Raw genomic sequence first — 26,652 nt, forward strand, 5'->3', positions numbered from 1 at the left:
GCTGTAAGGGGGCAGCCCAAGCCTCCACAGCAAGGGGGCAGGAAGGACCACCTATTAAGCACCTGCTGTATGCTCTCGCACTGTCATCCTCTCTCATGGTTCTCCCGTCCACCCTGTGAAGTGAGTGAGGTCGCTCCCACCGGACAGGCAGAGGGGAGGGCATCTGCCTGCATCTCCATCTCGGTCTTTTAGGATCTCAGTGGAGCTTCTTCAGGGTGTTTGGGTTTGTGAGGCACTTCCCTTCCCTGGCAGGGGGACGGGCTCATCACCATCCCCACCTTGTGAGATTGTGAGGATTTTAAATAAGACAGAGGATGTGGGGATGTGCTCGTGCGTTCACTTTACAACGTGTTCTTGCTCCTGAAACATGCCAGGGGAGTCCTGGAAGGGCACCAGGGTCAGAGCAGAGAATGTGAGGAACAAGTGCCCGCCTGGAATGTGCAGCCTGGATCAATAAGGGATCAGTAAGTGATAACAAATGAACGTGAGATGCTGAACAGCATCCGTCCTGGTGGATGCTGGGGATGCCCAGGTAGGGCTGGTGCTCTAAGGACTTTACGTATTGTACTCAATGCGATGACCTATAAGGAAGGTGTGCTGTTATCCCCATTTTACAGAAGGGAATACCGAGACCCAGAGGGGTCAAGGGAGGTGCCCATAGTCACACAAGAGGTGGTGGAGCTGGCATTCAGGTTGCTGCCTCACAGAGGACGATGCCTTTTCATTCAAGGTGCTCCCTTCTTCACTCACCTAGTGTTTCTGGGTCTGAGCATCACGTTTATGCCAGGAAACTTGGGGAAGCAGTAAGTGCCGGTGATGTCATCAAAGAGGGAAGTCCCAGGGGTCCTTTACAGCAGGTGGGCTTCTCCCTCCTCCTCAGGGCTCCCAGCCCTGCTACCTGCCTGTCTCCCTTCCCTGTGGACTGTTATGATAGAGGCAGCTACTGCAATCAAGCCAATGTAGCAATCATGTGAGTCACATGATTTTTATTTCCCAGCACATATAAAAGTTGTGTATGCTATACTGTAGTCTATTGCATGCAATAGCATTATGTCTTAAAAACAATGTACATGCTTTAATTAAAAAATATTTTATTACTAAAAAATGCTGTCATCTGACAGTGAAGTGTGGTCAGAAACCTTCAATTTGTTTTAAAAAAAAAAAAAAGTAAATGTGATGAGTACCAAAATTAATTATATCTGAATTTTAGAAGTCATTTGGTCCAAGCCCCAGCTTGAGTAGTAATTCTCCAGCAGCCTTCTTGAGAGAGAGTCACTCACTTCATTAAAAAAAAAAAAAAAAAATTTATGTGCCAGGTCTTATTTATCCCATGTAGGATCTAGTTCCCTGATCAGGGATCAAACCCGGGCCCCTGCATTGGGAGCACGAGTCTTAACCACTGGACTACCAGGGAAGTTCCGAGTCACTCACCTCTGTTTGATCATAAAGTTTACCTTTTCCATGAAGTCTTTTTTTTTTTTTTTTTTAAAGATTTATTTATTTAAGTTTTGGCTGCGCTGGGTCTTCGTTACTGCACTCGGGCTTTCTCCAGTTGCAGCGAGCGGGGGCTACTCTTTAGTCGTGGTGTGAAGTCTTCCCACTGCAGTTGCTCCTCTTAATTGTGGAGCTTGGGCTCTAGATGTGAGTGCTTCTGTAGTTGTGGGGCACTAGCTTAGTTGCTCTGCAGCATGTGGGATCTTCCTGGACCAGGGATCAAACCGGTGTCCCTTGCACCGGTAAGGGGATTCTTATCCACTGGACCAGCACAGAAGCCCTTTCATGGAGTCTTTACACAGTCCATGATAAATGTTCTAACTTTTTCCATTATATGGACTTAAAATCTTCAAACTTTGAAGTCTATATTAGTGACAGACCCATGGTGGCATAGGATAGAAAAACTCACACATTAGTGAACTTTCATTCAACTTTTTTTTCATTATTTTTTTTTAATGCCCTTCAGTGAAAAGAGCTATCACTTGGGTGTGGACAGACTTGTTTGAATCCTCAGCAATGATATTAATACATAAAACCATCTACACTTAGGCAAGCTAATAACTCCTCTGGGCTTCAATCATTGCTTTGAGGAAATCAGGATAATTACTTATTTCAATTGTGAAAAAAATGGGCTTCCCTGGTGGCTCAGATGGTAAAGAATCTGCTTCCAATTGCAGGAGACCCAGGTTCGATCCCTGGGTCAGAAAGAACCCTTGGAAAAGGGAATGGCTACTCACTCCAGTGTTCTTTCCTGAGGAATTCCATGGACAGAGGAGCCTGGCAGGCCACAGTCTCCAGGATCACAAAGGGTAGAACGTGGCTGAGCCACTAACACTTTAACTCTTTCATGGTGATTCTGTTTAAGTTTTTGAGGAGTCACCAGCCTACTGTTCTCACAGCAGCTGTACCATTTTCCATTCCCACTAACAGTGTACAAAATTCCGTTTCTCTACATCCTCCCTAACACTTGTTGTTTTCTGTTTGCGTCTTTAAAAATGAAAGCCAGCCTAATAGGTAGGAGGTGTTATTACAGTTTTGATTTGCATTTCCCAAGGAAATGGCAACCCACTCCAGTATTCTTGCCTGGAGAATCCCAGGGACAGGGGAGCCTGGTGGGCTGCCGTCTATGGGGTCACACAGAGTCGGACACGACTGAAGTGACTTAGCAGCAGCAGCAGTGATCACTGGCATTGAGCATCTCTTCATGTGCTTTGGATCATGTGCTATTTGGATATCGTCTTAGGAGAAGTGTCTATTCGAGTCCTTTGACCATTCTTTAAAAAAAGCTAAAAAAATTTTTTAAAGACTGATTATATTTGGTTGCACTGAGTGTTCATTGCTGTGTGCAGGCTTTCTCTGTTTGCAGTGAGCAGAGCCTACTGTTGCGGTGTCCAGGCCTCTCAGTGTGGTGGCTTCTCTTGTGTCGGAATGTGGGCTCTAGGCATGTGGGCTCAGTAGTCACAGCTCGCAGGCTCCAGAGCACAGGCTCAATAGTTGTGGCGCACAGGCTCAGTTGCCTCTTGGTATGTGGGCTCTTCCCAGACCAGGGATTGAACTCTCATCTCCTGCATTGCAGGACAGGTGCTTGACTAATAGATCACCAGGAAACCCCCTTTTTGACCATTTTTGAATTGGGTTTTGTTGTTGAGTTTTGCGGTTTTCTACATATTCTAGATGAAGGAAAGTTATTACCAACCTAGACCGCATATTGAAAAGCAGAGACATTACTTTGTCAACAGAGGTCCAACTAGTCAGTTCAGTTCAGTTCAGTCGCTCAGTCGTGTCCGACTCTTTGCGACCCCATGAATCGCAGCACGCCAGGCCTCCCTGTCCATCACCAACTCCCGGAGTTCACTCAGACTCACGTCCATCAGTCGGTGATGCCATCCAGCCATCTCATCCTCTGTCATCCCCTTCTCCTGCCCTCAATCCCTCCCAGCATCAGCGTCTTTTCCAATGAGTCAACTCCGCATGAGGTGGCCAAAGTACTGCAGTTTCAGCTTTAGCATCATTCCTTCCAAAGAAATCCCAGGGCTGATCTCCTTCAGAATGGACTGGTTGGATCTCCTTGCAGTCCAAGGGACTCTCAAGAGTCTTCTCCAACACCACAGTTCAAAAGCATCAATTCTTCGGCGCTCAGCCTTCTTCAAAGTCCAACTCTCACATCCATGCATGACCACAGGAAAAACCATAGCCTTGACTAGCTGGAACTGTTGGCAAAATAATGTCTCTGCTTTTGAATATGCTATCTAGGTTGGACATAACTTTTCTTCCAAGGAGTAAGCGTCTTTTAATTTCATGGCTGCAGTCACCATCTGCAGTGATTTTGGAGCCAAAAAAAAAATAAAGTCTGACACTGTTTCCACTGTTTCCCCTCTATTTCCCATGAAGTGATGGGACCGGATGCCATGATCTTAGTTTTCTGAATGTTGAGCTTTAAGCCAACTTTTTCACTCTCCTTTTTCACTTTCATCAAGAGGCTCTTTAGCTCCTCTTCACTTTCTGCCATAAGGGTGGTGTTATCTGCATATCTGAGGTTATTGATATTTCTCCCGGCAATCTTGATTCCAGCTTGTGTTTCTTCCAGTCCAGCATTTCTCATGATGTACTCTGCATATAAGTTAAATAAATAAGCAGGGTGACAATATACAGCCTTGATGTACTCCTTTTCCTATTTGGAACCAGTCTGTTGTTCCATGTCCAGTTCTAACTGTTGCTTCCTGACCTGCATACAGATTTCTCAAGAGGCAGATCAGGTGCCTCTTTCAGAATTTCCCACAGTTTATTGTGATCCACACAGTCAAAGGCTTTGGCATTTCCAATAGTCATGTATGGATGTGAGAGTTGGACTATAAAGAAAGCTGAGCACCGAAGAATTGATGCTTTTGAACTGTGCTGTTGGAGAAGACTCTTGAGAGTCCCTTGGATTGCAAGGAGATCCAACTAGTTCATCCTAAAGGAGATAAGTCCTGGGTGTTCATTGGAAGGAATGATGCTGAGGCTGAAACTCCAATACTTTGGCCACCTGATGAGAAGAGCTGACTCATTTGAAAAGACCCTGATGCTGGGAAAGATTGAGGGCAGGAGGAGAAGGGGACGACAGAGGATAAGATGGTTGGATGGCATCACTGACTCAGTGGACATTGTTGGGTGGACTCTGGGAGTTGGTGATGGACAGGGAGGCCTGGTGTGCTGTGGTTCATGGGGTCGCAAAGAGTCAGACATGAGTGACCAACTTAACTGAAGATGTTAATTACTTATCAAAAATTTTATTTGCCAGTATTTTCTTCCATTCTCTGGGTTGCTTTCTTACTCTGTTCATTATGTCTTCTGATGTCCAAAATGCTTAAATTTTTTCATAAGTCTAATTTGTCCATTTCTTTTGTTGCCTGTGCCTCTGGTGTTATATTCAAGAAATTATTGCCAAATCCAATGTTGTGAAGCTTTCCCTTTTTGTTTTCTTCTAAGACTTTCATAGTTGTAGGTCTTACATTTATTTAGGTCTTTGATCTCTTTTGAGATAATTTTTGTACATGGTGTTAAACAAGGATCCAACTTCTTTTTCCCCATGGACAATCAGTTTTCCCATTTGTTAAAAGACTGTCCTTTCCCCAGTGAATGGTCTTGACACCCTTGTCAATGAGTGATTTGGCCATATATGCAAGGGTTTGTTTCTAGGTTCCCCATTCTATTCTAGTCATGTCACTATCACACTGTTTTGATGAATTTGTTAAAAATTTTGAAATCAAGAAATGTGAGTCTTCTGACTTACTGATTTTCAAGATTGTTTTAGCTCTTTGGGGTCCCCTGAACTTCCATGTGAATTTAAAATGGATCATTCTATTTCTTAGAGAATGGAATGGCAATCCACTCTAGTATTCTTTCCTGGAGAATCCCATGGACGGAGAAGCCTGGCGGGCTACAGTCAGACATGACTGAGCAACTAACACACACATTCTATTTCTGCAAAAAAAAAAAAAAGTCATTGGGATTTTGATAGGGATTGCATTAAATCAGTCAATTCTTTTGGGTAGTGACATCTTAATATTAAATCTTCTGACCATGAGCATGATATGTGTTTCTACTATTTTATGACTTATCATTCTTTCAGCAATGTCTTATAATTTATTTACAAGTCTTTTACCTCTTTGGTTAACACCCAAGTATTTTTTTTTCATGCTATTGTCAGGTGAACTGTTCCATAATTTTCCTTTTAAACTGTTCATTGTTAATGTACAGAAGTACAACTGATTTTTTTGTGTTGACTTTGTCCCCTACAATTTGCTGAAATTTATTGTCTCTAACAGTTATTATCTCTGTTTGTTTATTTCGTTTTGCAGAATCTTTAAGGTTTTCTACATATAAGATCTTATCAACAAATAGAAAGGATTTTACTTCTTCTTTTATAATTTGGATGCTTCTTATTTCTTTTTCTTGCGTAATTGCTCTGGCTAGAACTTCCACCGAAGTCAAAACAGTCCAACTTAAATAAAGTACAGTAGATTCACCTGGTAAACAAAGGAAATCAAAAATTATATTTACCAGTTAAGAACAAAACTAACTACAGCACCAACCGGAAAAGAAAACTAAAGCAGAGTGCCAAGTGGGGAATAAATAAATGAAAACAAAACTAACGAATATGTTGAGAGGAAAGGAAAGAAAGAAAAGAAAAAAAATAATAGATATGCAAAGTTAAATAAAGGTAGATGAAGATTATATACATTATATATATTTATATATATGTATAATTATATACATTAAAGATTAACAGCAAGGGGAAAAGAACAGTAGGAAAGGCAAAGGAATAAGTGTAGACAAAATATAGTAGGTTTGAAAAAAATTATAAAAAAGAGAAAAGAAAAAAGAAGAAAAACAAAAGGAAAACACAGAAATGCAAAAGCCCAATGTAGAGGCAGAGGTTTATAACAACAGTAAAAAGTGTGACTGAATATACACATATACAGATACACCCATAAGCAAAATCAAAACAGTCCAACAAAAGTAAAGTACAATAGATTGATCCAACGGACAAAGGAGACTAAAAATTAAATCTACCAGTTAAGAACAAAACTAACTAAAGCACAAACTGGAAAGCAAAACTAAAGCAAGGTGCCGATTGGGGGATAAAGCAATGAAAATAAAACTAACATATATGTTGAGAGGAAAGGAAAGAAAGAAAAGAAAGAATAGATATGCAAAGTTAGAGGTAGATAAAGATGATTTATATACATTAAAGATTAACTGCAAGGAAAAGAATAGTAGGAGAAGCAAGCAAGGGAATAAATGTAGAAAAAATAATAATAGGTTTAAAAATTAAAATTAAAAAGGAAAGGAAAAAAAAGCTCCACAGAACTGCAAAAGCCCAACGTAGAGGCAGACATTTATAACAACTATAAAAAATGTGACTGAGGGAAAAAAAGCTCAAAAGCTTAGATTTCATAGTGCGAATAAAATCGACAACTACAACAGGGTGGGGTAGGGGAGAAAAAAATTCCAAAAGAATCTATAGAACAAGTCAAAACATAAGAATAATAAATGCTTTTCTTGAGTCACTGCTGTCAGAGTCCTTTCCCTTGCTGGGAGTCAGTCCACCTCACCTCCCTAGGGATGCCCTCCAACACTGTGCTGGTCTCTGGACCTGCTGTCGGGGCAGCTCAGATTCTAATCTGGTCCTAGTGTGTTCTTGCCTCCAATGCCCACAGCTATTGGAAGTAATGTGTTTTCTTTTGTGGGAGCTCTCAATGACCTTTTATATATTCCATGGACCCAGAGTCTGGCTAGTTGATCATATGGATTTAATCTGCAGCTTGTACAACTGGTGGGAAGGTTTTGGGTCTTCTCCCTTAGCCACACTGCCCCTGGGTTTCAATTGTGGTTTTATTTCCACCTCTGCCAGGTGTGGAGGTGGTGCGGCTGCTTGGGTCTCAGGGGTTCTGGCAGCACCAGATACTCAGGGGAGTTGGCAGCTAGGGCAGCAGGAAATAATAGTGCTCTAGAAGGGTGTGGCAACCAGTATTGGCCAGTACGCTCCAGTATTCTTACCTGGAGAACACCCCTGACAGAGAGGCCTGGCAGGCCGTAGTCTACAGGGCCACAGAGTTGGACATGACCAAAGAAACCCTGCAGACATAGACGTGTCCCAGTGAGAGTTGAGTGTGAAGGTGGTGCAGCTGCTTGGCCTGCAGGGACCCTGGTGGTGCCAAGTGTGCAGGGACACAGACTGCCTCTGCCCCAGGAGTTATGGCCCTATCTGAGTCTTTTTTCAAGCCTCTTGTAGCTGGTGATCAGAAGGCCTCTTTGGCCGGTCTTTCTCCATAGCTCCGCCCATTCAGGCACTTAGAGGGCTACCTTACCTGGGGTCCTTCTCTTTTGTTCAGTAGTTCAGGCACTTAAGGGGCACCCTGGGTGGGGTCCTACTCTGGAGTTTAGTACCTCAGGCGTTTGATGGGCCAGCCTCTCTATTGTTCAGCTGCCAATGCTGGCGTGTGGGGAGAGAGAGGCTATGGTGATGGTTCCACCCCCTACAGGTGACTCAATAGTATCTTCTTGCTTCCATGGCTTCCTGGCTTTCCTCCACAGGCATTTTGTACCATAATCTCCTTCCTCACATCTCCTCAATCCATCTCTCCACAGTCAACAGCAGCCCTCCCCCTGGGATTGGTCCACAATCCCTAAACTCCAGCTCCCAGCTGCTGCACCTTCCAGGGGACCGGCATCCCTATCCGGGGTGTGTATGGCAGCGGCAAGGACTGTCTGATTCTCATTCCATTTAGGCTGCCACTGATCAGCTGTTTCACTCTCAGCCTTAAATGTTTCTCCTCTGACTCAGACAGTTGCCCTGATGTGGGGATCGGACCCCTGCTTCAGTTGCCCCACCTGCTGAGGGGAGGTCCAATCCTACTAACACTCCTGCTTTTCCCCCTAGTTCCTTCCTCCTACCGGGTTTTGCATAGTTCTGTATATCCTTTTCCACTGGTCAAGTTTCTCCTGTCTGCTCTCAGCCAGTGTTCTGTGTCTGAAGGTGTATTCCTGATGTATCCGTGGAGAGAGAGATACTCCACGTCCACCTACTCCTCTGCCATCTCGTTCTCCCAGATTTTGCTCTCTTCAATTTTAGGGGGGAAAGTTTGAGGATTGGAATTAGCTCTTTAAATGTTTGGCAGAATTCACCAGTAAAGTCATCAGGTCCAGGCCTTTCCTTTCTTGAGAGACTGATAATAATTCAATCTTCTTACTAGTTATATATAAGCTCGTTCAGCTTTTCTATTTCTTTGATCCAGTCTTGGTAGATTTTGTGGCTCTAGAAATTTGTCTGTTTCATCTAGGTTATCCAACTTGTTGGCATAAGATTAGTCATGGTACTCATAATCCTTTTTATTTCTGTAGAATCACTAGTAATGTCCCCATTTTCATTTCTGCTTTTAGCAAGTTCAGGCATCACTTTTTCCCCTTAGTCCATCTAGCTATAGGTTTGTCGATTTTGTTGATTTGTTAAACAACTTTCATTAATTTTATCTTTCCTTTCCATTCTCCACTTCATTTCTGCTCGAACTTTTGTTATTTCCTTCTTTCTGCTAACTTTGAGTTTAGTTTGTTCTTTTTTTACTGGTTCCTGAAATTGTAAGATTGATCTCAGATGCCTCTGGCCTGCAGTAGCTTGAACAGGGTTTCGGTTCCCAGCCTAGGGTCTCAGAAGTCTTTCTAATCTTTTTGAATAAGAGCTTCAGGTCTTGGAGTGGCTCAATATCCACCTGGAATTTTCAGGTTATCCTACATCCTTTGAATCCTGTGGAGACTCAAAGAAAGGCATGGATTCACAGGGATGGCTGGAATGTGGGTCTTCAGGTTCCTGTAATGTATCAATGGGGACAGGCTTAATCCTGGACCAATGAACCCAGCTGGTGACTCCCCTGGAGTTGAAGTGCTATGGGTAAGGACCCTTTCATTTTGGGAGCAGCTGGTCACCAGGGGACTATTCTTCCAGATCTGTAAAAGTACCCAGTGTCCAGGGCTTACAAGTGTCTTGGACTGTCATCTGGAGAGGACTGTAGTCTGTTGCCATATCTGGACGTGACCTAGATTTATAATCATTTAAGATGAGGCTGGGTTTCTGGGTCAGTTAGCATGTCTAGAATAAGGAATGGCCTTCTGTATGTCACTTCAAAAAGGCTTAACTTAGTGGTTGTTTTAGGGGCTGCCCTGACCCTTAAGAGAGCTACTGGCAGCAGGTGATACTGCAACTCTGACGTTTCCTGGCAGTTTGCCAAGGTTTTCTTTAGGGTATGATTGGCCTATTCCACTTTTCCTGAGGCTGAATGGAGGTGGTATTTAATTCCTAAAGCCTGCAAAACCTGTTGAGTTTTGCTTGGCTACAGAGGTCCTTTGTCACTCTGAAGGTGATGGGGCAACCTGAATCTAGGAATAATTTCCCTTAGAAGAGCCTTAGCCACTTCAGTTGCCCTCTCTGTTCTAGTAGGGAAAGCCTCTATCCATCCAGTAAAGGTATCTGTAAAGACTAGTAAGTACTTGTAAGTATCCATGAGGGGTTGTAAAACCCTTCTTTGCTTCCAACTTTATGGGGAACTTTATTGTCTCTTGTTAAAATAGGCGGTTTCTGGCCTAAGGCTAATTCTTACAAGTTGGGCATTCTTACAAATTGGGCCCTTTCAAGGATTCCTTCGTCCTGCAGTGAAGATTATAGCTGGGAATAGGACCTTGCTTTTCCGGCTGGTCTGTCTGAGAGTCAAGATAAGGGACTGCTTGGTATGGCCCCAAGGGAACTCAGGAGGTCCCTCCCAAGGACAAGGGTTGGCCACTGAGGTGCGGCTAAAAGGGCATCTGAAATCAACCGCTGCTGGAACTGGGAAGTGAGAGCCCAGGGAAGTGAAGAGTGTGAGGCTTTTCATCAACACCAGTCGTGGTAGAACTTTTGGAGGAGAGAGGTCCAATGTGAGAAATTAAGACAGAGCAAGTGGCTCTCATATCAAGTAATCAATTTTCTTACCTGCCTTGTCAAAGACTCTCTGGGGTTTCTCGATGGAGATAGATGTCTCACTGCGGGGCGCCCCCGGAATCTCCAGGCCGCCTCAGTCGTCCAGCAGGGCCATCTTGGTAGCAGGAGCCCCGCTTCCCCTTTGGGACTGATGGCAGTCTCTCTGGTCAGTGCGTCCCTGGGCTACTGTCCAGATTCTGTGTTTCTTGAGGAGTACAGCAAGCAGAGAGGACTGCTTGGACATCCTTCCAAGTTAAATCATGGACCAGAGTGAGGGCATGAAACTCTTCAGCAAGGTTACAGGGGTCTTCAGAAAACCGGCCCGGTTTCTGTGTGCATCAGGCTAAGTCAGTTAAAGAGACGGGCACATGTACTCCGACTGTGCCTTTGCCATTCAGCCTTCCCTAGGAGGGCAGAATTTTCCTGATCCTGGGTCATAGGGAGTTTTGCTGCAGGTCACCTCAGAGGGACTGGTCTCTCTTTCTTTGGAGTAATGGAGGGACACAGGGAGATGGAGTTTGGGATTGGTCAGGAGGACCAAGAAAAGTCGGTGATGCTGGAGAAGAAGGGGTACTGTCGGGAGAAGGGGGAGCTTAGTTTCCCCCGAGAGATGGGAGAGCTTAGAAGGGGATCACCTAAAATGTCGGGAGAGTTTTCTGCTTCCCCAGGTTTTAAATTACAAGAGTCATATAGGGCAGGGTTTTGTTAAGGACCATGAAAATCTGAATATAGGGAACCTCAGTCTACTTTCCTGAGGCAACGAAGATCCAATTGCAGCATGATATCATTTAGAGACCCGTTTTCAGGTCATTTTTTTTCATTCCCTAACTTATACAAAGGCCAGGCACTGCTACAATAGAACTTAAGGTTTTCCTTTCTTAGCCCTTCTATTTAAAAAATACCCAGTTCTTAGAGATATACTCCAGAGGTGTTTCTTTTGGCTTGGAGATGGATTCTCCCACGTGGGGTGACCTGCAGCCAAGAACAAGAGAGGTACAGAATCCAGGGTCCTGGACACATTTATGAGGAGGCTTCAACCTGAAGAGGTTTGGGGCATCACCTGAATTCCCTTCAAACCTGATGGGGTTTCAAGCATAGATTTCTCCTGTGGATTTCTGACCAGACATTTCTGGTCTTCCTTGGTATCTTGCACAAGGTGCCTCCCCACGTGGCCAGGGGAGGACATTTGAACCAGTACAGACGGGTTGTCAAGACATTCCTGAAGAGGGATCCTTTGTCTATAGAGCTGACGTCCCGTGACAAGTCTTCTATGCTGGGGCAGGTTTCTTACAACTAAACATCTACAGAGTTTATGATTTGGGCTTCTGGGTGGCTGCCAGCCTGATAAGCTCTCCATAGCAGTGTGCCCACTGCCAAGGCCTGGAGTGAAGGGGGTCCGATAGATGCAAAGAGGAACCTTTGAAGAAATTGGAGTTGGGTGCTATGGACGATGTCATGGGATTTAAGGCCCTTGAGGGCCAGGAGGGCAGAAACTCTCATGGGCACGGGGTGAAGGGAGAGACTAGACAGCAGAAGAACCGCAACTCCTTTGCGCTACCTGTCTGGTGGCTAAGGTAGAATTGGGAATCATCCTGATGGTTTTATCTGACAGAGACAGCACTGGGTTTGACAGTGGCAGGGATGCAGTTTAGGGATAATGTGCAGGATTTCTTCTCTAAAAGGACATAGAGATAGGAAGTAAGAAAGAGACTTTGTTGTGTGAGTAAGGTAGGAAAGAAAACTCTGGTGGAACATTCCACATGGGATGAGAGAGGGAGAGTGCGACCCCTTGGGCTCCTCTGTGGTCAGAAATCACATTTCCACCATGTCCCAAAGGACAGTGCCAGCTGTCACCCAAGCATTATTTGAATCTGCACGGCCCCTGGGAGATCCCCTCGACACCCCCAGTGTTGGCAGGGAGCCAAAAGGCTGTGGACAGATAGAAGTTATGCTCTGTGGGTTCTGAAAGCAAGCAAGAGTGGGTCAAGAGCCTCAAGCCGCAGCTGGGGGAAGCCCTTGCTTTACCTTGACTTTCTGAATTCCCAGGCTTCAGCAGCAAGTATAATGTCAGGTGGCCTCAGCCTGCAGTGGCTTGGAGCAGGGTTTCGGTTTCTGAGCCAGAGATTAAGGTCAGGTCATGTCAGTGAGAGCACCAGATCCTAGCCACCAGACCAGTGGTCAGGGGCAAGGGCCCTGGCCCTTTGGCTTTGCAGAAAAGAATTCCCACAAAGATAGAAAGTAGTGAAATAGATAAACTGTTTATTAGGAGGAAAAGGAGTACAGTGCATGTAGATAGATATACAGGCTGACTCGGTCAGTCTCAGCCTTTGGGTAGCTTAAATCACTTACGTGGGGTATCTCTCTGGGTGCTCTTTGGCCAGCCATCTCCCTTTGCCTGGTTCTGAGTCTGTCTTTGGTATATCTCAGGGTCCTCCTCTGTGTACATACATCTCTCAGCCAAGATGGAAAGGCTTGTGGGTAGCCTTGGCATCACTCCCCTTTTTGACCTCCAAGGAGCTTTCTAGTTGGGAGGGTTTCCTTGACTTTGAGAATGAGAAATATGTGGTCTCTTATATCCTGGGCCCAGCCTCCTCTCTCATTGTCCTGCTATTGAAATTTGGGGCTTTCTGGCCACAGGGAACAAACTACTGCTTACCTCAAGGAGCAGGGGCATCTTCCTCCTGCCTCAAGATTAGAGTGGTGGTTTTAGGTCATCCTAGTTTTTTAATAAAAGCATTTATAGCTGTGAACTTCCCCCTTGTCACTGCTTTCATTGTATCCCATAGGTTTTGCTATGCTGTATTTTCAGTGTCTTGAAGTCCTTGGAGTATTTTCTATAAATTTTTCACAATTTATTTGATCCATGGGCTGTTCATGTTGTTTTTCATGAATTTGTGAATTTTCCATTTTCCTTCTATTACTGATTTCTAACTTTATCCCATCAGGTTGAAGAAGATATGTTGTATGAAATCTTATCTTTAAAAAAAAAATCTGTTGAGACTTGACTTGTGGCCTAGCATATGGTCTACCCTGGAAAATGTCCCACATGCACTTCAGAAGCATGCGTGTGCTTCTGCTGTTGGTAGGGTGCCCCGTGTGTGTCTGTGAGAGGATTTAACTCAGTAAGCCAATTACATTTCCTTCCTTCCTTATTTTCTGTCTGGCTGTTCTGTCTACTATTGAGAGTGGGGTATTGAAGTGACCAGGTATTATTGGGAAAGTGTTAGTCGCTCAGTTGTGTCTGGCTCTTTGCAACACCATGGACTACTGTAGAACTGTCTGATTCTCCTTTCAATTCTATGAGTTTTTTGTTTTTTATATTTGATCACCTATTATGAGGTATGTAAATGCCTATAACTGTCATAGCTTCTTCCTGTATTGAAACTTTCATTAAAATCTATTTTGTTTATTATTGGTATAGCCACTTCTGACCTCTTTTGGTTACTACTTGCCTGGAATATCTTATCCTATGGTTTCACTTTCAATCTATTTGTGGTCTTAGATCTAAAGTAAATCTTCTGTAGACAGAATATAGTTGGATTATGTGTTTTTATTCTTTCTGCCAATCTTCGTCTCGGCTGGAAAGTTTAATCCATTTATATTTAAAGTAACTACTGATAAGGAAGGACTTATTCAGTTATTGCTATGTTTTCCATAAGTCTCATAGCTTTTTTGTCCCTCATTCTACGCATTCCTATCTTTCGTCATGAATGTTCCTTTCCATCTCCTTTTGTGTATATCCTACAGCTGTTTTGTGATTATCATGAGGATTACATTTAACAACCTGAAGTTAATTTGAATAATAAGTTGAATTCATAACAATTAGTAACAAAAAACCTATGCTCCTTTACAGCTCTATCCCCATTCCCTTCATACATCTTTATATATTGTATGCCCCCAAACATAAACAAGTAATTCTTTTAAATGCATTAGTCTCTTAAATTATGTCAAAAACAAAATATGGAGTTACAAACCAAAGTTACAAATGATACTGGCTTCTAGACTAGCTTGTCAGTTGAGCTTGACTAGGGCTGGGTTTTTACCAAGCAAGTATGAAGGAGATGCAGGGCAGACTGGGATGACCCCAAGGGAGCAGTGATCGGCATGGGCCACAGAACCAATGCTGGGAAAGGCGGGGGCTTGGCAAAGAGGAGGGCAGGATCTTGTGTTTTGGTTATTTTTGGCCGCACTGGGTCTTCATTGCTGCTCAGCCTTCTCTCGAGTTGTGGTGAGCGGGGGCTTGTCATTGCTGTGGCTTCTTTTGTTGCAGAGCACAGGCTCTAGGCATGCAGGCTCAGTCACTGAGGCTTTGGGGCCCCAGAGTGCTGGCTCGTTAGTTGTGTTGCATGGGCTTAGTTGCTCTGCAGCACGTGGAAGCTTCCCAGACCGGGGATCAAGCCTGTGTCCCTGCATTGGCAGGTGGCTTCTTAAGCCTGGGCCACCAGGGAAGTCCTGAGGACAGAGTTTTTTAAGATGACAGCATTCCTGAAGAATTTGAAGAGCTGTCACTGGGGTGGGGGCCACTAGAGAGAAGAGCTAGGAGGTAGAGTGGATCAGAGCAGAGAATCTGAAGTCAGGATTGCAGAGGTGTGTGCTGATGGCCGCTGTGTCCCTTGGTCTTGAAAAGCTGCAAGTGACACAGGGGAATGGCCTCTGGAGAAGGAAAAGCTCAGAGGAGAGAGAGGTGGGGTGTGGCTGGAGGGGATCAAGGGGCCCTGAGTGATGAATTAATCATCAGTGTGTGAGAAGCAGCTCGGAGGTCAATAGACGAGTCCAAGCCTAGACATAGAGGGTGATACAGGTGGATGGCATGAGCTCCTGAGGACTTGAGGTTTTTAAGGAGGCAAAGTGGTTTACAGTAGGGAAGCAAGTTCAATCCCAACCCAGGGATTGAACCTAGATCTCCCACACTGCAGGTGGATTCTTTACCAGCTGAGCCACCAGGGAAGCCCATGAATACTAGAGTGGGTAGCCTATTCCTTCTCCAGCAGATCTTCCTGACCCAAGAATTGAAGCGGGGTCTCCTGTGTTGCAAGCGGATTCTTTACCAGTAGGGCTACCAGGGAAGCCCTTGGGAATATGGACTGAGGATAATCAAGGAGACAGCCTCCAGCTGGGGGGTCAGCTGTGCTTGGAGATGGCTGAGGAGCCGAGACATCCCTTGGGAGAGGCCAGAGAGAACAGGGAGGTTGCTGCATGCACACTGGATGTGAGGGAGGGTGGCCTGGGCCAATCACAGTGTGGCCAGGACAGTCCTGGCTGTGGGCACGATGGAGACAGTCCTGCTGCTCCTCCGCCTCGAGGCTGGGGCACTAGGGCCCACACTCGGCCTGCACGTAGTTTTCTCTTTCTCATCTGTCCAAGTGGGGGATGCACTGTGGTGGCCAAAGGGTTAAGTGACCTGGAGGCTGGAGAGCGCAGGCGCAATGTGGTCCACGTACACGCCCTCGAAAAGCAGCGCTGGTCCCTCCTCTCTCGTATCAGCCTGGAAGTACCCTTCCCACAGCCCTGGGCTGAGGGGTCTGCAGTATCCCTTGTGGGCCCCTGGGCAGCATCTCCCATGATTTGCTGGGATGCCTTTTAAATACCGATCTCATTAGAGCGTGTGCTTAGTCACTCAGTCATGTCCGACTCTTTGCGACTCCATGGACTGTAGCCCACCAGGCTCCTCTGTCCATGGTGTTCTCCTGGCAAGAATACTGGAGTAGGTAGCCATTCCAGGGAATGTTCCAGATTCCAGGAATCAAACCTGGGTCTCCTGCATTGCAGGCAGATTCTTTACCGTCTGAGCCACCAGGGAAGCCAACCTGGCCTCTTACTATCCTGGTTAAAAAGGTTAGATACCTGGTTGCAGGGGGTGAATTTTTTAAGCCAATGTAAATTTGGGGTGGGGAGCAGGGGACTGCGTAGCATTTTTTCTCATCCTTCAGGTCATAACTTAAATGTCACTTTTGCCAAGAGAATCCCTGGTCTAGCCTCAGGGTTCTCAACAGGGGACCATTCCTCACTCCAGGGATGTGTGGTCACATCTGGTTGTGAGAACAGAAAAGGTTCCAGGGCGTTTAGGGGTTGGAGACCAGGGCTGATCGCACTAGTGACAGGACAGTCTTCACGCCCCAGAGCTATCCAGCCACAAATGTCATCGGTGTGAGGCCGAGAAAGCCTGGCTTGAACTGTTAGAAGGAGATCTTTCTCCAAGTCCATTGTGGAGCTTACGGTGGTCGGTAACTGTCTGCAGGGCTGATTTTAAACAGGGTCTGTGTGTTTAGATAGATGCGTACACGCATGCTCAGTCGTGTCTGACTCTTTGCAACCCCAAGGACTGTAGCCCACCAAGCTCCTCTGTCCAGGGGATGTTCCTGGGAATACCGGTGAAGGTTGGCATTTCCTTCTCCAGGGGATCTTCCTGACTCACGGATTGAACCTGTGTCTCTGGCGTCTCCTGCACTGGCAGGCAGATTCTTTACTGCTAAGGCACCAGGGAAGTGTGTGTAGATAGACAGATACACAGAAATATACATTATTGTCCATCTGTCTTACTTGGAATCTTAGTCCAAGAAGGCAGGGGTCTTTTCTGCCTTGGCCACTGCTGTATGCCCAGGGCCTGGCATGATGGTATACAGTAGGTGCCCAAAAATGGTTTCTGAGTGAATAGGAACCTATAATGAAGGGAATTTTTTTTCTGTATAGAATTTTGATGCTACATCTCCAATTAATATAGATCTGCCTAATAACTCAACATAAGCTCCTGCTCTACTTCAAATAAAAGTGATACTTGTCCAATCAAATCATGTTGTTCAGGGTAACATGTGAAATGGTGAAGGGCCTTATAAGAAGTTTTTATAATGTATACTGAAACTTCACCTAATCCCCAACTGCTGAAAAAGAATGGACGCGGAGAATTAGACCATAAACCGAATATCTAATTTAGAAAATGTAACCGTTTTAATTTTGTCATTGTAAAGAGGTGTGTCTCAACTAGATTGTAACAAAATTACCACAGCTTATTCCAAAGGAAAATTTTAATACAAGAGATTTTAGAAAATTAAACACATTTGTTTAAAAATTCTATCGTGTAAACCGTAACGGAAGAGGGTAGTTAAGATAATACCACGTGTTTTGCAGCCCATCTGTGGGCTTCTCAGCCTTGCTTCCATCCAGACCATAGACTCCAGATTTGTCGCCGGTTCCCCCTCGAACAGACGGCTCACGGGGACCCACTCACGGGTCACCATGGAGCCTGTAGTCAAAAGAATTCTTCCACCACCAAGTCAGCATCTGATGAGTTAAGCAGTGTGTTTTACCAAATGGTGATGCCGGAGATGGTGCCGCTAAGGTTACAGAGGTAAAGACATTCTTTCCAGGATGGATCCCAGGTAATAAGAAGCCCTAATTAGCTCCACCACCCCCTCACTCCTGGCAATGCCCATTCTCCAGCTCATCTCAATGCTGGTTGTAAACCTGCGATCCCGTCTTCTGTGTCTTCCGTCCCAGCTGTTGCAAAGGTCGTCCCCTTGTATGGCCTCAAGCGATGGCAGAGAGAACTGCCGGAGGGGCATGGCCTCTCCCCTTGCAGTTTGTGAAGGCAGTGATGGGATCTGAGGGCAAGGGGGGCATCTTGGCAGGTCAGCTAGTGGTCTTCGGTGAGGATGGCAAATCATCCCTGTGCCACAAACAACTGAATCCCTGGACCATGAAACCCTCGTGGATCCGGACGTTCTTCTATTCTTCTAGTGGGGTTGCTCATCCTTGGTATAAGCTCACCCATCTTTTAGAAAAACCAGTTTTCTTTCCTTTTTTTTTTTGCTTCTCTTCAGAAATTGATTAAGTAAGGAAACCCATTGATTGTTAGAACTGAGAACTACCAAAATCAGGCCCATTCCTGGCAGCAGGCAAGGGTGGCAAACGGGACAGTCTAAAATGCCGAGACGAACTCAGGGAGGGGCGTTTCCACTGCGGGCCGGGCAGAGGGCTGCTCTGCTCAGAGCGTGGAGGTGGGCAGTGCTCCCTGCTCACGCCTATCGATCCGGGAGCTGAAGTTTTCTTTTAGACACATAATCAAGACCACGTGTTAGGGAAACAGGAAAAATGAAATTTTTGGCAAGGTTAGATAAAATATCTAGTGCTGCAACTGTGCGATTAACACAAAAAGCCAATCTGAACAGCAGACACGTAAAGCAGCGACGTGCAATATTTTGAAAAATGATCGTTGCAAAAGGCCTTGCTCGTGAGCAGACACCTGCCTGCCGGGGGCACCCAGCCCGGGGGTGAGGTTCAGCATGGGTGGCACTGTCCGGAGGGGAACACTGAGGCAGAGTTGAGACCATTATTGCCTTTGGGGTAGCAGCTTGAGCGTGGCATGCTCCTTCGAGAAAGCTCTTAGCTCATCAGATGCTCCCGCTCAGGGTCCTCTGACAGGTCTTGGAGGCTGCCCATCCCAGCTCCAGGCTGAGGATCCAGTCAGTGATACGCCCAGGCGAGATCCTCCTCCTAGAGGAAGGCGCCTCCTGTGCACGGGCACTGGCACCAAGCTGCCGGGCTGAGGGATGAAGGATGCTGAAGGTGACTGGTTAGGAGAGGTCTGCTGGGACCTGAGAACGGGCTCTGGTTTCTAGGTGTGGGGCCAGCTGGCGGCTCCAGGCTGCACCCCTGTGAAGGTGAGCAGGTGAGGTACGGGGGCTGAGGCCTGGGACCCTGGGACCGGGCCCTCTGGTGGGCACACTCTCTCATGAGCAAAGAGGCCACCCCAGGCCCCAGATGCCAGGGCGCTGGGTGTCAGGAGACAAAAGCAGCAAAGCTTCGGATCCCCTGGGCTGCCCGGAGGGACTTCTTTCCTGTTTGCGGGCCCAAAATCTGGGAATGAATTCTCGGGCCTCCAGTGCCCGCTGCCTCTCGGAACTGGCTGCAACTGTGTTACCAGTCCCGGGGTGTAAACAACTTTGCCTCTGTGTTCTGAAAGGCACAACACAGCCTGGCAGTGCTGTCGAATCCAGCGGTTATCAAAGAAGGCATCCTAACAGGCCCCAAGCGACCACACCTGGTCCACACACCCCGGCTCACCAGCCTCTCTCTCACTGCTCGCGCCTCTTGCCAGGACTCACAGGATGGTACCCTGTCTCTGCAGCTCTGTCAGTGATCCTTCTGTGGCCAGGAAGCCCTTAGATGGGCCAGGCTATGGTGTTCACGGTGACCTCTGTGAGGTGCAACAGCCTCTTGGGAAAGCCGCCTCTTCCCCCAGGGCCTGACTGTAGAGAGATCTGTGCAGTTTCGAGCCAGGATTCCACAGGGGCTGCGGAGCGGTGGCCGAGAAAGCTGGTGAGGTATACACCAGCCTCAGCCCTCACTCCCTGGGAGCTCTGGTTTTCTCTTAAGGAGAGATGTCTCTGCTTTTTCTGTGAGATGCGAACGGAGCTGGACCTGGCTGGGCTTCCATCCCAACCCGGCTGAAGCCACCCCTGAACAGCCTGCTGGACTGTGCTCTGGGGACTTGGAGGGGGCGCTTCCTGCTCCCAGGGCAGGTGGGGCGCCAAGAGGGTCAAGGCCTGGAGACAGAAGGGCCCTTCTGTTCCTTTCTGAAGAATGGGGAGCGCTTTCTTAGGTGCTAAAGAATCTTTGATCAAGGAGACAGAAGCCAGCGTCAGCTGGTCCTTTGTTGGGGGGCTGTCTTTCACCTGATGGGTCTCGGGGGCAGGGGGGACATCCTGCCTCCTGACTTAGATTGGGGGTGGATGCACAGATGATGACACGGCCTCGGGGGGGGTGGCATTCTGTGAGCCACATCCCGGCCTGGACCTCAGGGTTTTTTGTTCTCTTTCTCCAGGAGCTGGTGGTCTGCCCCTTCTAAGTCCATCCCACTGCCCTGGTGAGCAGGGCTCTATCATGGCAGAACATTCCATGTGACTCCAGAGGTAAGGCTGGAGGAGGAGCTGTGATGTGCATGTCACATGCGTATCTGAGCTGAAACCAGACGGACTGAAGATCGGGGTTTCTGCAGGGTCACAGAAACGGGGGCACAGAGGGCAAGCAGCCTGGAGGGGCCCCCGCAGGGCCCCTAGGAACATGCTTTCTACAACCCGCGTGTGGGAGGGCAGGGCAAGCTTTCCATGAATAATTAAGCTTTAAAAACAGGAAGGCAGAGCTGCTCCTTTCCAAATACAGGCCGAGAGTGCTCTTATGTCTCCCTCTCGCTCAGCATCTGTCTGCTGTAGCTCTGGGTGCCTTTTTTTCTTTTTTTGCTGTTTTTTCACTCCATGCACAGAACGTCAAAGCTGCTTCTTGGTGGGGTAGCTGGAGAAGGTGAGGCTAGAAATCGTTCTCAGATGTGTTTGGGGTCAGGCGCCAACACAGCCTGGCTGATCAGAACCCTGGAGAATGTTGGGGTGCTGGATCTATTCTGGGTCTCACGTGAACAGAGAGACGACACCCTGGGTTCAGATCTGGCTGTGCAGCCATCAGCTGGCCTCAAAGTGACCCCTGTGGAGGGCCCCATGTGCGGGGCGGAGCTCTGGGGCAGCTGGAACTTCCAGATGGTCCCGGAGGCCTGGGTGGAGGAGGGCTCTATGTTCACGGCAGTGCTCTGGGGCGTGGGATTCCAGCACGGTGCATGCGCAGTGGATCCCTGGGCACACGAGGGGGAAACCAACCATGCTGCCTTTCTGGGACACGCTGTCCCTTGGGTCCTCTGACCCCCACAGGCCGACAGCAGGGCCCCCACATACACACACTGCCACCTCCATCCATGCAGGACAGCCGGCTCGTGTCGCTCCCCTGGGCCTAGCTCACCAGATAGAATGTCCCCTCTGAAGTTGCTGCAGCCTCCTTGAGTCCCTGGAGGGCCGTGTGCAAACGTCAGTTCTGACACGCCTCCCTCTGGTGAGCACGGGGCGTGCGGCACAGCCCTTCCAGGCTGGCCCTTCCAGGGTTTCCACTACAGGCTCGATGATGACCCACATTGCTCACCCAGGCATGGGCTGAGGTGTGCTCAGCCCTCTGCTTTTCACACATTTATGCCGCCTTTTGGTCCTTTGTATCAGCAGCCGAGGGTGACTCCTACCCAGGGTGGGGAAGAGTTCCACGTTTCTGGATGTTAAAACTGGCCAAACAGCTCTGGTCCCACGGGGGGACCTGATGCTGTTCTCCTCCTGTTCCCAACTGCTGCTGCTGGTGGTGGGGTGCTCTCTGAATGGGGGGAGCAGAGAGGTCAATCTTGGGATGCACCCAGCGCCCTGCTCCCACCGAGAGCATACTGGCCAACAACACATGTGCTGTCTTTAGGGGACAATCATGATTTGTTCAGAGTGAGTCACATTCACCCAAGTTCACAGAGAGTCACGCTGAGCTCCACAGAACCCCCAGAGGCCCACAGAAGCTTCTGAAGTACTTCCCAGAACCGAGTCTTTCAAAGCCTTGAGGACTCCTCTTGGCTTTGGCGGCCAAGGCCACCAACCCCTAGATAGCTCAGGGCTTTCTGGTTCAGGTCACTAGGTTGCTGCTGATGGCTGGCCTGACCAGGTACATGTAGGCTTCCTACAGGGGCCAGTCCTTCCAGAACCAACCAGAGAGGAGGTAGGAAGTTCTCCAAGAGCCACAGTTCCTCATCCCTAATGGCTCTGCTGCACGAAGGCCACGGGGCTGTCTCCCTGGAACCTGGTGGCAAGAATTAGGGTGTCTACTGATCCCTGGTGGGGCGTATGCGGAAAGGAACTAGCTCCCTCTCCGTGTTCATAGGTTGTAGCAGGCAATTACATTAAACGGGGGTAGGGAAGTAACAGTCATTCGAATTCCCACGTGGGAAAGAGTCAAGAGGTGAATGAAACTTCTGACCAAATGAGACAGACTTGTGCATCGCGACCAGGGGGCTCTGACTCTGAGCCCTCCAGTTGGCCTCTGGGCTGGAGGAAGGGGAATGCCTGGCCCTTGAGTCCCAAGGCGGGGCGCGGGGAGAGCAGGGCCCACGTGCCCACATCCGTCCAGCGAGGAGTCGCCCTGCTCTCACACAGCCCAGTTTAATCGGGGTGTCACACGCCTGGCAGGGCAGGTGTGCTCTCTGGGGTTCACCGGTGGGGGTAGGGTGGTCCCTCCGAGGTGGCAGGGGCCAGCTGCCGTGGCCGGGGTGGAGACGGCTGGCGCAGCACGTAGGGCCCAAGTCCGGGGTACCGGCGAGGTCAGAGGTCACCGCTCTGGGGCTCCACGTTGCGTGTCTCCCTGGGGTGCCCTCGGGCCAGCTTGGGGAAGCGGGAAGCCACTTTGGGCCGGCTGTTCTTGGTTAGTGCGTCTCCGGGAGGGGTGATGTCGCTGTAAGACAGAGTGGGGAGAATCGGGGTAAGTCAGGAGTTCTGAGGGCAACTGGTCACAGGCAGGGCAGCCGCTGGGGGCTGAGGGGGGAGAGGGGAGCAGCGGGAGTGGCTCAGGGCCACGGCGGCTGCCTGGCTGGGTGGCGAGAACAACCTGGAGAAATAAACCTCCTCTCTGCCGTGACCAGCACAGTTGTGGGGCCGCAGTTCCGGACCCTCTTTTAAGTCGATGAAAGAAGATTCTGGTCTTGGCTTTCTTCTCACCATTTTCACTGATCTTCAGCAAAGGCACATTTCAAAGAGAAAAGAAAAACACTGCTCTGGAGAACATTGCATTTAAAAGTCAAAAGATGCGAAAACCCAGGAGACGGAATTCCGGTGGAGTCGATCCTAAAAGAATAATCAGAGGTCTGCCCACGTCTAATTGTAAGGGCGTTCACAACAGCACTGCGTGAACGAGCCAAAAATGGGGAACTACTTGCGAGTCCAGTGTGAGGGGCTCGCTGGTCCTGGATATAAAGCCCTCACATCGCAAGACGGCGGCAGCCCACGAACAAAGGGGAACAGACGTGCGTTTACGGGCCAGAGAGGGTGTACACTTCTGCAGACCTAAAAAATACAACCTAAAAGCTGAGAGTTATGTTTTATTCATTGGGAATGTTTGGACTTCAAGCCGAGAGAAAGCATCTCAAGTGTCCCTGAGAGACCTGCTCCGAGGAGGCAAGGAGGGGAGCCAGGTTATATATATTAAAAGAAGTTTTGCAACAAAGGGAAGGCAGTCTGAATGTCAAAAAGTTGTTGTTGTTTAAAGAAAACCAGGTATCCCCAAGTTAAGGGATTTAGCACTTTTCTATGTACGGGAAGATGCAAGAGCCCGGGCTGACTCTTCCTTTGAAATCATTCCTTTGATGTGCACCTCAGCCGTCTGGGGCCAGTATCGAGTTTCCTCATCCTTTGTTTCCCAGGGGCTCACAGTAAGGAGTGCCGGCAATCTGATGGCTGCTAAATGGTGGGTATTCTTTCCTTCCTGAGTTTCCTCAGGGGGGTCACCATCCATAATTACTGATGCCTATGACAGCCTTTGTTTATTGATATGGCAGGAAATATTCCATTTCTCAATTCCAACCCACGTTACAGCACAGTAGAAGGGGTATACAGAAAACACCTGAAGGATATACTTGTTTACTCCATGAATCTTTGCACACCCACGTGGGCCAAGCACTGTGCAAGGCACTAGGGGTAAACAGCAAAATGGATTCTTCCAGACCCTGTGGAGCTCACAGTCCGAAGGAGGGCTAAAAGCATCATGCGCTCACTCTAAGACTTACGGTACAAAGTCTGCCTGAGTGGGGAGTCCCAAGCAAGGCAGGAAGGGCCTGGGATGCGGGGTGGGGCCCCGAGGCTCTGGGCACAGGAGCAGTGGGTGGAGGCAGCAGCTGGAGGACTCAAGAAGGTGATGTCCCTGGTCTGGTTGCATTTGAAGTGCCCACTGCCAAGGTCACTGCTCCAAGCACACAGGGCCAGGGCTGGGGCTGTGAACGTACAGGCGGTGAACTCGGTCTTTCCCACAGCTGCTGCACGCTAGCACACAGTGAGATGTCTTAAAGTTCTGGAGGCCGGCAGGCCTCAGTGGGTGTGATGAGGCCACGTTCAAGATGTACCGGACTTCTCTGGTGGCTCAAAGGTTAAAGCATCTGCCCACAATGAGGGAGACCTGGGTTCAATCCCTGGGTGGGGAAGATCCCCTGGAGAAGGGAATGGCTACCCACTCCAGTATTCTGGCCTGGAGAATCCCATGGACAGAGGAGCCTGGAGGGCTACAGTCCACAGGGTAGCAAAGAATCGGACATGACTGAGCGACTTCACTCAAGATGTACCAGTGTGTGTGCTCAGTCGTGTCTGACTCTCTGACACCATGGGCTGTATATCCTACCAGACTCCTCGGTCCATGGGATTCCCAGGCAAGAATACTGCAGTGGGTTGCCATTTCCTTCTCCAGGGGATCTTCCCGACCCAGGGACTGTACCTGCATCTCCTGCGTTGGCAGGTGGGTTCTTCACTGCTGAGCCACCTGGTGAGAGAGTCAATTCCTAGGCAGGTTGATAAGAAATCCGGGGTCCCCGAGGAGGAGATAAGGGTCTGGAATTCTCAAGGGGGAAAGGACAAACGTCTTTTTTTCTCCTCTACATTCCTTAGTCTTAGTCATGTAATACAGTTTTTTCTTTAAGCCCAGAACTGATGATTACACAACAAACAACTCAGCTTAAGGATTATATAACAACACTGTCTCCTGCTTGAGGACAGTTTCTCCTTCCTGAAAAGCTTCCGACTGATCCTGTTATCTTAAAATGTATATTATGGGAGTGAGTCTTATTGCCAAATTCAGACTTAAATTGAAGAAAGTAGGGAAAACCACTAGACCATTCAGGTATGACCTAAATCAAATCCCTTATGATTAGACAGTGGAAGTGAGAAATAGATTTAAGGGCCTAGATCTGATAGAGTACCTGATGAACTATGGATGGAGGTTCATGACATTGTACAGGAGACAGGGATTAAGACCATCCCCATGGAAAAGAAATGCAAAAAAGCAAAATGGCTGGGGAGGCCTTATAAATAGCTGTGAAAAGGAGAGAAGAGAAAAGCAAAGGAGAAAAAAAAGATATTCCCATTTGAATGCAGAGTTCCAAATAATAGTAAGGAGAGATAAAAAAGCCTTCCTCAGTGATCAATGCAAAGAAATAGAGGAAAACAATAGAATGGGAAAGACTAGAGATCTCAAGAAAATCAGAGATACCAAAGGAACATTTCATGCAAAGATGGGCTCAATAATGGAAATGGTATGGACCTAACAGAAGATACTAAGAAGAGGTGGCAAGAATACACAGAAGAACTGTACAAAAAAATCTTCACGACCCAGATAATCATGATGGAGTGATCACTCACCTAGAGCCAGACATCCTGGAATGTGAAGTCAAGTGGGCCTTAGGAAGCATCACTACAAACAAAGCTAGTGGAGGTGATGGAATTCCAGTTGGGCTATTTCAAGTCCTGGAAGATGATGCTGTGAAAGTGCTGCACTCAATATGCCAGCACATTTGGAAAACTCAGCAGTGGCCACAGGACTGGAAAAGGTCAGTTTTCATTCCAATCCCAAAGAAAGGCAATGCCAAAGAATGCTCAAACTACTGCACAATTGCACTCATCTCACACGCTAGTAAAGTAATGCTCAAAATTTTCCAAGCCAGGCTTCAGCAATACATGAACTGTGAACTTCCAGATGTTCAAGCTGGTTTTAGAAAAGGCAGAGGAACCAGAGATCAAATTGCCAACATCCGCTGGGTCATCGAAAAAGCAAGAGAGTTCCAGAAAAACATCTATTTCTGCTTTATTGACTATGCCAAAGCCTTTGACTGTGTGGATCACAATAAACTGGAAAATTCTGAAAGAGATGGGAATACCAGACCACCTGACCTGCCTCTTGAGAAATCTGCATGCAGGTCAGGAAGCAACAGTTAGAACTGGACATGGAACAACAGACTGGTTCCAAATAGAAAAGGAGTACATCCAGGCTGTATATTGTCACCCTGCTTATTTAACTTATATGCAGAGTACATCATGAGAAACGCTGGGCTGGAAGAAGCACAAGCTGGAATCAAGACTGCTGGGAGAAATATCAATAACCTCAGATATGCAGAGGACACCACCCTTATGGCAGAAAGTGAAGAGCTAAAGAGCCTCTTGATGAAAGTGAAAGAGGACAGTGAAAAAGTTGGCTTAAGCTCAACATTCAGAAAACTAAGATCATCTGGTCCCACCACTTCATGGGAAATAGATGAAGAAACAGTGTCAGACTTTTTTTGGGCTCCAAAA

The 26,652-nt window shown here is 47.6% G+C and overlaps 1 protein-coding gene and 1 long non-coding RNA gene across 7 annotated transcripts in view; one reads left to right on the forward strand and one right to left on the reverse strand.

Annotated features, from left to right (window-relative positions):
• The window catches only part of LOC147345390 (uncharacterized), an 84,902-nt gene extending 61,489 nt beyond the window's left edge, over positions 1 to 23,413 (forward strand). The window contains exons 3-4 of one of the 3 annotated variants that reach the window (XR_015154716.1): positions 20,307 to 20,394; positions 22,968 to 23,413. This is a non-coding gene — a long non-coding RNA (uncharacterized LOC147345390). The remainder of the gene's footprint in view (positions 1 to 20,306; positions 20,395 to 22,967) is intronic. The other 2 variants (XR_015154717.1, XR_015154715.1) reach the window with 2 other exon arrangements.
• SNX29 (sorting nexin 29) overlaps positions 22,473 to 26,652 on the reverse strand; it is a 591,305-nt gene continuing 587,125 nt past the window's right edge. For all 4 annotated transcript variants that reach the window (XM_086375716.1, XM_086375717.1, XM_086375714.1 and 1 more), the window contains one exon: positions 22,473 to 22,780. In XM_086375716.1, the coding sequence (XP_086231842.1) occupies positions 22,651 to 22,780 (130 nt within the window). In that variant the 3' untranslated portion in view covers positions 22,473 to 22,650. The remainder of the gene's footprint in view (positions 22,781 to 26,652) is intronic.

The sequence above is a fragment of the Bos grunniens genome, chromosome 25 (assembly GCF_055505025.1).
Source record: "Bos grunniens cultivar Pamir isolate PY7600 chromosome 25, Bosgru_T2T1.0, whole genome shotgun sequence".
Lineage (NCBI taxonomy): Eukaryota > Metazoa > Chordata > Mammalia > Artiodactyla > Bovidae > Bos > Bos grunniens.